The 15,173-nt window shown below is 40.4% G+C and overlaps 1 protein-coding gene across 1 annotated transcript in view; it reads left to right on the plus strand.

The window, feature by feature from the left end:
• The window catches only part of CSMD3 (CUB and Sushi multiple domains 3), a 467,563-nt gene that overhangs the window by 377,936 nt on the left and 74,454 nt on the right, over positions 1 to 15,173 (plus strand). The window contains exons 43-45 of the mRNA XM_069959625.1: positions 2,612 to 2,785; positions 6,764 to 6,949; positions 9,062 to 9,235. Coding sequence (XP_069815726.1) covers positions 2,612 to 2,785; positions 6,764 to 6,949; positions 9,062 to 9,235 — 534 coding nt within the window. The remainder of the gene's footprint in view (positions 1 to 2,611; positions 2,786 to 6,763; positions 6,950 to 9,061; positions 9,236 to 15,173) is intronic.

Genomic DNA, 15,173 nt, shown 5'->3' on the forward strand with positions numbered 1-15,173 from the left:
TCACCTTGTCTTCTCTGAATAAGCTGTTTTCCAGATGTCCCAAACAATCGGAAAGGGGATTCATCAGAGAAAATGACTTTACCCCAGTCCTCAGCAGTCCACTCCCTGTACCTTTTGCAGAATATCAGTCTGTCTCTGATGTTTTTTCTGGAGATAAGTGGCTTCTTTGCTGCCCTCCTTGACACCAGGCCTTGCTCCAAGAGTCTCCGCCTCACAGTGCATAGAGATGCACTCACACCTGCCTGCTGCCATTCCTGAGCAAGCTCTGCACTGCTGGTAGTCCGGTCCCGCAGCTGAAACACTTTTAAGAGATGGTCCTGGCACTTGCTGGTCTTTCTTGGGCACCCTGGAGCCTTTTTGGCAACAATGGAACTTCTCTCCTTGAAGTTCTTGATGATGCGATAGATTGTTGACTGAGGTGCAATTTTTCTAGCTGCGATACTTTTCCCTGTTAGGCCATTTTTGTGCAGTGCAATGATGACTGCACGTGTTTCTTTAGAGATAACCATGGTTAACAGAAGAGAAACAATGATGCCACGCACCAGCCTCCTTTTAAAGTGTCCCACACCAACACCCACACCTGTGTTAATGGAGAAATCACTGAAACAATGTTAGCTGTTCCTTTTAAGGCAGGGCTGCAATGATGTTGAAATGTGTTTTGGGGGATAAAGTTCATTTTCTAGGCAAATATTGACTTTGCAAGTAATTGCTGTTAAGCTGATCACTCTTTATAACATTCTGCAGTGTATGCAAATTGCCATTTTAAAAACTGAAGCAGTAGACTTTGTAAAAATTAATATTTGTATCATTATCAAAACTTTTGGCCATGACTGCAGATAGATTATATATATATATATATATATATATATATATATATATATATATATATAGGGAAAGTCTGTGACTGTTGACAAAGACATGGTCGCTAGTGATGAATATCTCTACAAAGATGTTCTACCAATACAATCATTGCAAGGGGGATAACATTGACCAAACTCCAGTGGCCATGTTCACCTCTCCTGTAGGATGTAATTGCCAAATACCTGCTGATACCTCTACTCTCTATGTGAAAAGAGCGAGAAAAGTATTTTACAGGTGAAACAAAATCATATATGGCTTTTTGAATTTTCTGTGGAACAAAGCTCTAAAGACTAGTAATCCATAGATATCTAGTGATTGATTTCTGAACTACAGGCCCTGTGTAATGCCTATTTTCTCCTGAGGGGGCACTGTAGAGGAATCTTAACACTTGTCCCAAGTTCCTCCAAAGACATGGTGATGGATAGAGGCTCCAATATTGGTTTATTCTGTTATTAGCTTATCGTCTTAGGGCCACTTAAATCAAATAATACTGCCCAAACATAAATATATGTTAAACAGGCCCATACTAAAATTCATAAATATCCATTGTTAACACCTATATGGAAACAGGAACATTCTACGTTAAGGTCGTCATTTCCACCTTAAATAAATGTCCTAAATTCATCATAATCAGATTGAAACACTGAAGGGTTGCATTAGTTTTCATGCTAAACTAAGGAGAGAAAAGGGTATCAGACCACAGGGAACAACATGTTTCTTTATCGATAATCTTTAAACAAGAATGAATCTCTGTCAAACAAGTCTTTCCAAATCTGTTGGATAGGAATAAGAATAGAGCAGGAGAAATAATTGCTCATGGGTCATTGCTAACAGCAGCCGGGGTGAATGTGGTGTTTTTCAACATCCAATTATAGTGAAGCACAGAGTAGCTGCAGCCGCTATGCTGAACAGCAAGGAGACAGGTAATGGGGATCTACAGCTGGGACAGCTGGCCGCTAATACAGGGAGAACACTCAGGTAAAGGCTGGATGGACTCAGATTTATTGGATTTTGTATCTCTATTGTTTACGAGCAATATCGCTGTTTCTTTATGCAGCTCGGAAAAATACATAGATGGACAGACACATACACATTTATATATATTCCAATCATACTGTGATAGATAAAGAGAGATAGATGGATGGATATAGATAGATATGAGAGAGATACTGTATGAATAAACTGCCAGTGGAATGCAAAGATAGATAGATGGTTGGATGGATGGATAGATGATAGATAGATAGATAGATAGATAGATAGATAGATAGATAGATAGATAGGAGATAGATAGATAGATAGATAGATAGATAGATAGGAGATAGATAGATAGATAGATAGATAGATAGATAGGAGATAGATATAGAAGGAGATACATAGATAGATAGATATTAGATGGATAGATAGATAGATGATAGATAGATAATAGATAGGATATATATATATATATATATATATATATATACATATATATATATATATATATATATATAATAGATAGATAGATAGATAATAGATACTTTTACAATATACACTAAGCTTTCTTTTTCTTACCAACAAATTTGACCTGGCCCCTTTTGTTATTTCTGCTATACATCTCCTCTTTCCTCTTTTTTCCCTTCAAGTATAATAACACAGATATAATAGTGTGGATACTGTTTGCGGTTAGGCAATACTAAGAAGCTGAGAAGAACTGATTTACCAGTTGCATATTCATACATTCTCTTCTTTCTTTGTCTCAATTTCTTGGCAGCTATTAGCTGTGGTCATCCCGGGAGTCCAATTTATGGAAGAACAAGTGGCAATGGTTTCAATTATAATGATGTGGTGACATTCTCCTGTAACATGGGATATGTCATGCAAGGACCGACGAGGGCGCAGTGTCAGGCCAACCGGCAATGGAGTCATCCACCTCCAATCTGTAAAGGTGAGAGATTAACACTTGTTGGCATATTTATTGTTTCAGTTGAACTTTTTCAGCATTTTTTTTGTTAAAATAAACACATTGTCGTTGACACCCCCCTCTCGCTGTTGAGACCCTAACCGATCAGGAGAACGACCTGTAAAAAGTGTCCGGTAGCGTATTTCACTCTCTGGCTCACAGTGGTCTTAATCTAGGCACCTCCATTATCAATCTATAGGGCTGCCTAGTCAGAGACGATTGACAACCAGGTTTGCTGCTCCCTGCTTGTTCTCCTGATCAGTGGGAGTCTTAGCTGTAAGACCCAAACTGATAAAAACATTTGACATGTCCTGGTGACGTCAAAAGTTTTTTTTTTTTTTTTTTTAAATCATAGGTATGCTTGAAACAGCTCTAATAAGGTATCAATAAGAAAAATATGAATTAAGTTCCTTTAGAATTTTATGCAGTCATGTTTGGCCAAAATCTAATTATGTTGACCTCATCATACAACATTACACATCCTAGAGTTATTTAGGCTATGTTCACACAATAGAATTTGACATGGCCGTTGGTTTCAGTGTCAAACAACCGCCACTATGTTACGTGTTTCTCCGGATCATTATTTTTCACCCATAGAAGTCTGCTGGCCGAATGGGTTTCAGTTAAAATCAATTAACTATTGACTTTCATTCACACTACAGCCGGCAGGATGTGTATGAATGTAAACACTGTTTTCTTTGTCTGTTTTTGCCGAACTGTGGCTGTAGAAAGTAGAAGTGTTCGTAATTTTGTACAGCCTCAGTAAACATTGGCCATAGTTTATGCACTGTATACACAACGACCACTATGGCAGTAGTTTCCTGACTTCATTGCACTGTGTGAACTCTGGCGGAGCTCTACACAGCGGAATCCAGTCTGCTGTTTGTTTAAATGGGGCTGTCTGTTTTAATGGGGCCATCCCATTGAAAGCCATCCCATTGAAACAGGCGGCAGGCGGGATTACGCGGCAGAGAGCTCCGCCTTCTGATTTTACTCTGTGTGAACCGGTCCTTAGGCTATGTTCCCAAAAGTGGGAAAGGTGGTTGCCTCATTATAAATAACCGCAAATATTAATCATGATTAGAGATGAGCGAACCTGGAGCATGCTCGAGCCAATCCAAACCCGAACTTTCGGCATTTGATAAGCAGTTGCTGCTGAACTTGGGTAAAGCCCTAAGGTTATGTGGAAAACATGGATATAGTCATTGGCTGTATCCATGTTTTCCAGACAACCTTAGAGCTTTATCCAAGTTCAGCAGCCCCCGCTAATCAAATGCCGATCGTTCGGGTTCGGATCGACTTAATCTCTAATCATGATCGATATTTGCAGTCGTGATTATAATAAGTTGGCTGCCTTTCCCCACTCTGATCTCGTTGTGGGAACATAGCCTTAACCATCTCTGCCTTAAGCGTCTCTTTGCATTCCTAACTGTGTGCTCCACAGGGAAATCTATGATAATTCAATGATAATCGTATTATAGAGAAAGCCCCCGAGGTTTATATAGGTTGGAGGTTTCCAATGACATAGACCTTTGTCTTGCTTATAGTGGTGACTGGGATAAAACACAAAACCTTCTGTTCCTACCATGAGGTGAACCATTAACCTCAATCACACGGCCGCTAATGATTTTGTCCCATTTGTCAACCACTTTCTGTATATTTTTGCTTAAATTGTTACTTACTAGACCCATCATAACAATTTCATCAATGCCAAGTTTTTACAGCAAGTTTACCTCCGATTTGACAAAGTGTTTATATCTTCCCTGAGTGTATTTCCCTGGACTCCAGTAAAATATTATCAATCAGTATTCTATAAATCTCAAAAGCAATTAAGGAAACAGGACGTAGCAGGGTTCCGAGATAACCTTGTGAATGCATCTGTGTCAGGCAGAGGTTAGCAATAAATTTCAGCCAAGATATGGAAATAAAGTCCTAGTTTTGGAGTCAAGTGATGTACGTGGGCTGTGATTTTTGATTTTGGCCTTCCTTGGCCGTTGAACTCACTCGACCTCTGCAGAAACAATCTGTCTACCTCTTGTGACCCTGAACCAGGTCAATTAGATTTATTGCTGCACCATAGGCCACTCTAATTTATTTAATTGCTGGGTTGATTGCAAAGCTAAATGAATGACGAGAAACAAGTGGAGAATTGCATTGTGCCTCTTTCTGCAGTATTTCTGTTGTATGGCATCAATATGCTCTGGTAACAGCTGATGTGGAGGCACATTAAGCATAAAGTACAGAACCAGGGATGCAGTGTGGCACGCCTTAATACAACAAAGATCTCTGCCAGATTTCCACTGACGTGCTGTTCAATGCAGGAAGGAAATGTCAGATCTCAGTCTTGTCCTGTAGCATTGTCAGTCATACTTAATACCGGGGTAGCATGCCAGGAGGTGTCTACATCCTGTGTCTCTGTGCACTGGACAGGATGGCATGAAGGAGAACACCTTGAGTGCCTTTGAAGGTGATGGAGTACAGGTCAAAGGCTTGCACCAGAATAGGATGAAAAACACTTCCGTATTGAAATGGGCTCATGACGTGGAGTCTAACAGGGCCTCCATGTCTTCACCCTAGCCTTCCACAGTCCACGGCAAAGGAACTTCCAATATGGTTTTGAAAAAGGTGGCTGAGAGGGTCATGTCCAAGACATGTGAACAATCTATGGTACATGGTCAGCAGACAATCTTGTAAACCAGAAGTCACGACTAAAGATCAATAACACAGTTGGATTTATTTAGGACGAAAAGGGGGGCAGGAGCAAATGGTGCTTGCTTTTGCTTCCTGACAATGACCTGAAACATGAGGCTCAGTCACCTCTTCAGTGGCGGAAACAGAAGACAGTAAAGAGTCTGGAGTGGTCATTGACCTCAAAAACATTAAAGTGACTCTGTACCCACAATCTGCCCTCCCCAAACCGCTTGTACCTTCAGATAGCTGCTTTTAATCCAAGATCTGTCCTGGGGTCCATTCGGCAGGTGATGCAGTTATTGTCCTAAAAAACAACTTTTAAACTTGTAGTCCAGTGTCAAATTAGCGTGGGCTAGCGTGTCTATGCCCCTCCGAACCTCCTCCCAACCCTCTTCACCATTAGAAATGGCCCAGGCAGAATATTTCCTATTGCTCACTTGTCTGAACACTGCACATGTGCCTTAACGATCCAGCGCATGTGAAGTGTTCACACAGCTGATGAATAGAATTCCTCCCTGGGGCATTCCTAGTAATGAAGAGGGCTGGGAGGAGGGACGAAGAGGCAGTGCAAGCCTTATGCACAGACACTCTAGGCCACGACAGTTTGACACAGGGCTGAAAGTTTAAAAGTTGTTATTTAGGACAATAACTGCATCACCTGCTGAATGGACCCTTGGATTAAAAGCAGCTATCTGACAGTACGACCGGTTTGGGGGGGGGGGGCAGATTGTGGGTACAGAGTCGCTTTAAGCCACTTAGGAGAAAGATCAAACATGCAGTTCATGTTAAATTATTGGGAAGGTAAATGTCTATTTATGTGTATTGTGAATGTGTGGTTTCTCTTAAAACGTCATTGTTGCCCTGTTTTATATTCTCCCGTGTACTTGGCACATTGTGTTTGAGTGCTGTTGTGTTTGGTTTAACTAATGGATAGAGAAACACTGTACATGGAGGCGTCACTAGACTCGGTGTTGTTGGGAACCATTCAATATCATTTTCTGGAGATTAGCTAGCAGGGGAAGGTGTTACATTAAAGTGCAGGCCCAGTCACAAAAAGTATTATCAAGCAAAGAGTCGTTCATCATTGCTCTGTGATGCTCAATGGAGCAAAAGATGTACTGTATGTAAAGGCTTTGTACCTGTTGCCAGAGTATGGACTAACTGCATGTACTCCTGCCCTACATACAGTATACTGTACCTATCTGTACATATCATTGCTCAACTATATTTATTATCCTGAGTTTGTGTTGTTTGTCCATTTTTCTTATGCAGTTGTCAACTGTACTGATCCCGGGGTTCCAGAAAACTCTATACGGGAAAGTAAAATTGAACACGGGAACTTTACCTATGGAACTGTGGTGTTTTACGACTGCAATCCGGGATATTATCTGTTTGGATCATCTGTGCTCGTCTGTCAGCCAAATGGGCAGTGGGACAAGTCACTTCCCGAATGTATCAGTAAGTGCAATTCTACAGCTCATTGTAAAGGATGAGTAATTGGAGGGAATTATTTCAGATACTATTAGAAAGCTTAACAGACATGAAACCAACATGTTGTTCTTAAAGGAGTTCTGAACATAAAGCATCTGAATATTTGTACTTTAATTGCATTAATTTAATTGCAAAAGTTGGGGAGTAGTCAAGATGATAAAATTAGGACTAAAATCTTTGTCCACCTGTGAAAATCATTGCATTTCTTCTTATTATCAGGGAAGTACAGGGGCTATTACCCAGTGTAAGGCTGGGTTCACACTACGTATATTTCAGTCAGTATTGTGGTCCTCATATTGCAACTAAAACCAGGAGTGGATTAAAAACACAGAAAGGCTCTGTTCACACAATGTTGAAATTGAGTGGATGGCCGCCATTTAATGGCAAATATTTGCTGTTATTTCAAAACAACGGCTGTTATATTGAAATAATGGCCATTATTTACTGTTATATGGCGGCCATCCACTCAATTTCAACATTGTGTGAACAGAGCCTTTCTGTGTTTTTAATCCACTCCTGGTTTTGGTTGCAATATGAGGACCACAATACTGACTGAAATATACGTAGTGTGAACCCAGCCTAAGGGTCCAACTAGAATGAAACCAACCCAAGTTCTACAGTTCTCCTATCCCACACTATTTCCCTTATATTGAATAGATAATTCCTATTGGCAATAATTTGCAATATGGGGTAATATAAATAGAAACAATAATAGAAACAATATAAACTCTAGTTAGTCAATATGGACAAAAAGTACAAGGACGGTTCTGAAATATGTCTTCAATAAGGAATATTTTTATTTGGGGTAAGGGCTCATGTACACAGCGCAAAAGAGGTGGAAATTATGAGCAGAGTCCATGCCGCGGTTTCCGCTTTTGCCTGTCCCATTGCTTGAATGGGATTTCTTGTGCACCTCCGCTCTCCTCTCAAAAAAATGACATATAGTAATAATAGAAATTGAGGTTCATTATCTGCAAATGTAAAATATAGCACTTGGGGAGAAGGAATCCTCTATATGAGTATAATATCAACAGTTCTGTGCTGGCAAAGACTTCAGAAAATAAGGATTTAGGGGTAGTGATTTCTGGCAACTTTAAAATGAGTTAAGAGATTATATTTCATGTATTAGCTTTATTTTGCTTCTACATTCCTTACTTACTTCCTTACTTCCTTATTTTGGTTTAATTTCTAGTATCTTAAAAAAAATCTCTAAAATAATGCCTGTAATGTTATAATTCAAAATCTTTAATAAAATAGCTAAAAAAGATACATAAAAAAACATAGAGCTGTATTGAGCTTTAGCAAGACCACATCTTTAATACTGTGTCTAGTTCTGGAGACCTCATCTAGAGAAAGATAATGATAAAATAGAATGAGTCCAAAGATGGGCTACAAAAATGGTGGAGGGTGTGAGGCATAAAACATATCAGGAAATTCTTAAGGATTTGAGACTGTATAGTCTGGAGGAAAAAAAGGGAACACAGCAACATGATCAAAACCTCATGAGGACCACAAGGTTCAGAAGGGAAGCGTTTTAATAAAAAATTGAACAGTGATAGGTTACTTGGGGGAAAGATCAGGAGCAACATGAGAAAATATTACTTTACCGAAAGAGTAGTAGATGCTTGGAATAAACTTCCAGCAGATGTGGTTGGTAAATCTACAAAAACATAATGTAAACCTTCCTGGTGTATACATATATCTATCCTAAGATAATAAGAAGGGAAATACTAGGGCGGACTAGATAGACCAGGTGGTGTTTTTCTGACGACAATCTTCTAAGTTTCTAATAAGAATTTCTATGCACCGGAATACCCCTTTAGAATACATTATTTACTCTGTTTTGTTTCTTTTGACATATGGGGGCATTCATTTAGGCACAAATAGCTATCATTACCAATAGCGTTGTAAGGAAAGGGTCATTGAACTTATTGGAAAGTTTTACAGACACAGACTTTAACATCTTTACACAGAATCCATAGCATGATGGACGCTTCCTTTTAATAAAGAAAACACAATCCTGGCAAGGCTTTTCAAGGTGCTACATTCCGGAATTAAACTTGTCATCTCTGTTTGCAGTGATTGACTGTGGTCACCCCGGAGTTCCTCCAAATGCAATTATTTCTGGGGAGAAGTTTACATTTGGATCTACTGTTCATTATTCTTGCACTGGAAGAAAAACCCTAATAGGCCATTCTACAAGGACCTGTCAGCTAAATGGGCAATGGAGTGGAACCTTACCTCACTGCTCAGGTAGGCAGGGGAAAGAAATGTATGGATTTCACAGAAATGTATCGAGATGTTCAATGTATGTGATGGTAAAAGTGTAATGAGTGACTGCAGGAAGCAAAGCAGCTGATTCAGTAAAAGTCCATTGGTATTGGTTGTTATTGATGTGGTGGAGCTGACTTTATCATTGAAGAGTTTCTTCAATTGATTATTAATAATATCAGATCTGGTTCACGAGCCGTTAGTAGTGATGAGTGAACATCCCGATGATTGATTCAGATCCCGAACATAACCATAAAAAAATCAATTATCGTGATTGGTCTGGTTCGTGATTGACAAACAAATAACGAACGTACAGTAGAAGCGTACATTTAGGTGTGAACAGATTATCAGGTGCAAAGCGTAATATACCCGTATTTTCCGGCGTATAAGAGTATACAAGACTAGGAGTATAAGACGACGCTCAACTTTTCCAGTTTCGACCCCCCCTCCACCGTATGTGGGGACTGCAGATTCTCCAGTCCGTTCCAAAGTTTTTCAGCACCCGCCCTATAAGATGACACCTGGCATATAAGACGACCCCTTTTGAGAAGATTTTCCTGGGTTAAAAAGTAGTCTTATACGCAGGAAAATACTGTACAATTATGAGGTGTGTAGCATTAGCATATCTTTTATTTGCATGTGGGTATATATGTAATGACACGAATACATGTATCACACAATACACATCAGTCAAGATGTCCCAGCAGGCCTCCCCTTTTGGCCACGGAGAACTTAAATAGTTTGTGAAGATAATAGACAAGATGGACTCTGATGGATGCCTAGTAACTATAGGGTTAAAAAAATGAATCCTTATAGTGCTAAAACGCTGGATTCTGTCACCCTCCCTATACTGACAATTTCACAGCGTTCTAAGCACTACTCGGTCAGCTCTCCCTCCCTACACTGACTAACTACCACTGTGAATATTGCTGCCTAACTAAATTCAGATGCTGTCCCTGCTCGTGTCACTCTCCCTACTGAACGACACAAGAATCAGGAAAGACTGCGAGAGAATGCACCTCAGCATCGCGTTTTTATGTAATGACGCTAATCATGCAGCCAGTCACAGTAATGCCAGTTAGTGAACATGGCTACTACATTACCTGATGTGCCCTTCCTTCCCCACACGTTCATTGGCTTTTTCAAATTGGTAGAAAACGTACGCAGTTCAGTACATTGTAAGATTAACGTTCGCATGCTCGAATATGTTAAAAATTATTTTTATAACCATTTTGATCATCAAACAAATTGTTCGAACAATCATCAGCATGTTCATACAAACAAAGTTTCATTCTATATGGAGATATTCTTTCCTAGAAGCTAATTTCTTCGTCTTCTGTTAAAGATTAAAAATACCTCCTTATATTATCTCCAACACACAAAAAAGGCGGCACTCACCAATAATCTGTGCATTTTTTTTTAAAAATTCTACAATGTGCAGTTACATTTTAGCTGCATTTAGCAGACTCACCTGATGACATCCTAGCATCTTCACATTCTAAACACAGCAAGGCTATGTTCACACTGCGTATGAATCCGTCCGTAGTGCGAACCGCGAATATACGCACGTAGTTTTGAGGTTGATGCGTTCGCTTGAAAGTATATGATATATGCCCGCACAGTGCACACTACGTATGAGCTTACGGCCGGATTGTATACGGCGCCGTGAAAAAATGAACAAGACCATTGTTTGAGGACGGAAATGTTGAAACTCACAGCCGTGGATTTCCATGCGGTCCCGTACGAAGTACTTATTTCAGCCAAATTTAACTTGATTTTTCAATCCAAAAGGTTCTGTGTGGTTTACGGGGCTGGGCGAAGATTTCCAAGTAAATGACCTGCCTCAGATCGCTTCGAAACAAGCTAGGGAAGCATAACTGTACTACGGGCGTATGTTCGCGGTTCGTACGCATCCGGCCCCATGTCTATTTTTCCCACGCCCATAGTTTCAGCCGCACATGTACGGCGGCGTACAATCAACGGACGGATTCATACGCAGTGTGAACATAGCCCTAAGATGTAACTACTTGTGGAATAAAAGAAATTTGCACAGGTTATTGGTGAGTGCTGCATCTTTCTTCATTGGAAATATTGCACATGGACCACATTTAATTATTGCTGAGCACCACCGTATCTACCTGCCTGCTCACAGAAATCTTAGTTGTCAGCCAATAATCTCCACTAGGGACGCAATATTACTTCCTAATATTATTCTACCAAAAGTCATATAGAGATACAATAGAGAGGACACATTCCCTATTATCACATTCAACAGAGCCATAATACAGCTATTTGTTGATTATTGAACTCCCACTTGAAATCATTATGGTGTATGTTTTTGTATATTTTATTCTGTATTCTCCTTTTGCATTATTCTATAATCTATATTATTTTCTTGCATTTAAACTAGCATTGATTAACACTTTCTTGTAAAATTACTCTTGCTGCTTATGAATGTCATACACTATAAATGTGAATATATTGGAGGAGATTTATCAAGCCTTGTGCAAAATACCAGTTTCCCATAGCAACCAATTAGATTACAGAGAGGGAAATTAAACTTGAATTTGATTGGTTGCTATAGACACCAATTGATACTGTTTGCATTGATAGTCACAATTGGCTAAGACTACGATCCTGCATAAAAAGCAATCCAGGATGGATTTCTTGTGACTGTGGGGTCATGGTAGAAGCTACTGCTGTGTGGCAACGTGACCCCAATTACTTCACTTGAGTCAGGCGATAAAGCAATACAACATGGTGGTGTCCGGTTGCGTAACCAGGAATTGCCTAATAGCCATAGCCTGCTCGTAGACTCTCCTGCTTGACGATTTTTACTCAATCCTTGGTGCTCGAGGAGCCCCCAAAGCATTTTTGCCTACGCTTCATGTTTTGCACTGGAGCCTAGGAGCTGTAAGTTATGTCTTCATGACTTTCACCCCCAAAAGTCATGTGTGTGTAGATCTATGTGTTGATTTGACCATCACTGTATTAGGAAGCTATTTCTGTACCAAACTGTACTGTGCCTAAAGTGACACTGTCACCCCCTTTTTGCATTCTGACTTCTCTACATAGGAGTAAAAGATAAATTTAGCAGTTTTTATACCTTATTTTATATCATACATCATGGTGCTTGTTCAAGTAAAAAGTGATCTTTACGGCAACAGCGCCACTTAGCCCCATCCACTGCACAACCGTTGGCCCCGCCCCTTCATGACGTCATAGGCACACAGGCCTCGTCCTTTTGCCGACCACTGGAACAGGCTGGCCTAAAGGTCTAGGGCCCACCCCCTCTCGATCGGCCCATACTCATAATACAGTGGTCGGGGCCTGATACTGAGACCACCGGGGGGGGAGGGGGTTGGGTATATAGGTCGAAATAGGGGAAAAGTGTATTTTTCTTGGAATACCCCTTTAATGGTTCAGTGAAAGAGTAATTCAAAATACCAAGCTTGGTCTTCTACGCCAGGCCTGAAGAAGAGAGCTAGTTATTTTTAAAAGTTTTGTATTTGTTATCTTCTAGTCAGTTATCCAAAATTATTATACTATAGTGAGGACTATTTTTAGCCCCTCTCTCCTAACCTTTCACGCGGTAGCTCTTATTTCTGTAAGGACCATTGTTACTTAAATGTCGACTTCCAGGTTTCCCAATAAGCAATTGAAATATAATTCTTAGTTACATTAAAGGAAAACGAAGACGCATATTCCATTACATTTCAAAGTGCAGTAAACGGCCGAGAACATTAAAGAGGAAATGACCACCGGCTAATGGTTTTAGTAGCACAGCTTTCATTTAAGACTTCATTTGCAGAGCGATACTTCACCGTGTCCCATCCTCCCATGTCATTGTTGGTAGAAGTTCATCCCTGATTACTATATTTTCCAATAGCTTAAAGACCGTGGCCACTTTTTTATTGATAATAAGATTGTTCACGGAAATTGCTTTAAATTGAGAAAATGTAATTTCAATGTATAGGCTTACAGAAATAAAATTATAGAAGTGCGAATTAGATATCAACCTAAACCTAGTGGACTCATGATTTAGAAGGTTGTGTGGAAAAAGGCATTGGGGGGGGGGGGGGGCAGTTCTAACCTGACCTGACTTTGTCATTTCCAGGTTGGATCAGCATCGTGTTTATAAGCTGGGGTCATAGTTCAGCCCCATTGACATGCACAGACCCTTTTCTGTAATCTAACACAACGCCATACTTTTTAAACACAGTGCAAGCTTAGGTGAAACCTCTTTGCAGAACATTCTAAAATGTATTTACTATTTTTATTTATTTATTCCGCTTCAGATAAATTTTACCAAAGCAAGTCAAGAATGAGGCACCTTCTAGACGTACCTTGAGGCTATGTTCACATCTTGTATGAGACCGGGCGTTCCGTGACCCGGCTGGGTCACGGGACAGCCGGTCTCATTAAAGATCATCCGATGATCTTTAGCGCTGCAGAGTTCTGATGCGGGCACATAGGTGCGCGCCTGCATTAGAACTCCCCACTGCACACTATGGAGCGTGTAAAAAAATTATTTTACTGAAAGAGTAGTACATACTGTACCTAGAACAAACTTCCAGTAGAGGGATAAACATATATCTATCCTAAGTAGAGATGAGCGAACCGGGTTCGGGTTCAAGTCCATCCAAACCCGAACGTTCGGTATTTGATTAGCTGGGGCTGCTGAACTTAGATAAAGCTCTAAGGTTGTCTAGAAAACATGGATACAGCCAATGACAATATCCATGTTTTCCACATAGCCTTAGGGCTTTATCCAACTTCAGCAGCCACCGCTAATCAAAGTTCGGGTTCGACTCGAGCATGCTCGAGGTTCGCTCATCTCTAATACTAAGATAATAAGAAATAAAATACTAAAAGGGCAGACTAGATGGACCCAGTGGTCTTTTTCTGCTGACAATCTTCTATGTTTCCATGTGTGACCGGAGCCGCACTCTCCATAGTGGGAATTGACAGGGTTTTCTGCGGCCGCTATTCAATGAATAGCGGCCGCAGAAAACTGACGTGTCAGTTTACTACGGCACTGCTAGGGATCCCGGACGGAGTTTATACCCTGTGTATACCTTTCGGCCGGAATATCCTCGGCCTGCAGCACAACGTAAGTTCTGTACAAATGACGGCCGTTGCAACAACGGCCATGATTCATACGAAACGTACGTTGTGTAAACATGGCCTGATACTGCACACACCTTCACAGCAAATGACATGGCGGAGATGTTGTCGATAAAGTAAAATGTGGGTTTGAAGCCCCCCCCCCAAAAAAAATGCCAATCCCAATGGTACCTGGTTACATCTGATCATTGCTATTTTTTCTTGTTCTAACATGCACAAAAGTGCCTATTCAGCCAATCAATAGCCATAGAGGTGACCAGGACCAGAAGCCTACTGAGCCAGTGAATGGCTCAGTAGGCTCCTTCTTCTGTGTAGTGATGCTAAGGCAAGGGCACCATTGGGATTGATGCAGTGAAGGATCAGTAAGGGTAAGTATAAGATTTTAAACTTGCACTTATGTATGAGACAAAATGGACTTCCCAACACTGTCTAAACCCCCTAAACTCACAGGGGGAGATGTATCAAACATGGTGTAAAGTAAAAGTGGTTCAGTTGCCCCTAGCAACCAATCAGATTCCACCTTTTATTTTCCGAAGAGTCTGTGAGTAATGAAAGGTGGAATCTGATTGGTTGCTAGGGGCAACTGAGACAGTTTCACTTTACACCAGTTTGATAAATCCCTCCCATAGTTTGCTGCCCTCACTGTCAGCAGGTAGCCAATCAAATGACCATTGCGGCGGCTGTCTTTTGAAAGGGTATTGTAGAGTTGGCATCATCCCTATACCAAAGACATAAAAGAAAATCCTTACAAAAACTTAAGAGTATACAGTATCTTGTTTAAAAAAAAAAAAAA

Source organism: Dendropsophus ebraccatus, chromosome 2, assembly GCF_027789765.1.
Source record: "Dendropsophus ebraccatus isolate aDenEbr1 chromosome 2, aDenEbr1.pat, whole genome shotgun sequence".
Taxonomy (NCBI): Eukaryota; Metazoa; Chordata; class Amphibia; order Anura; family Hylidae; genus Dendropsophus; species Dendropsophus ebraccatus.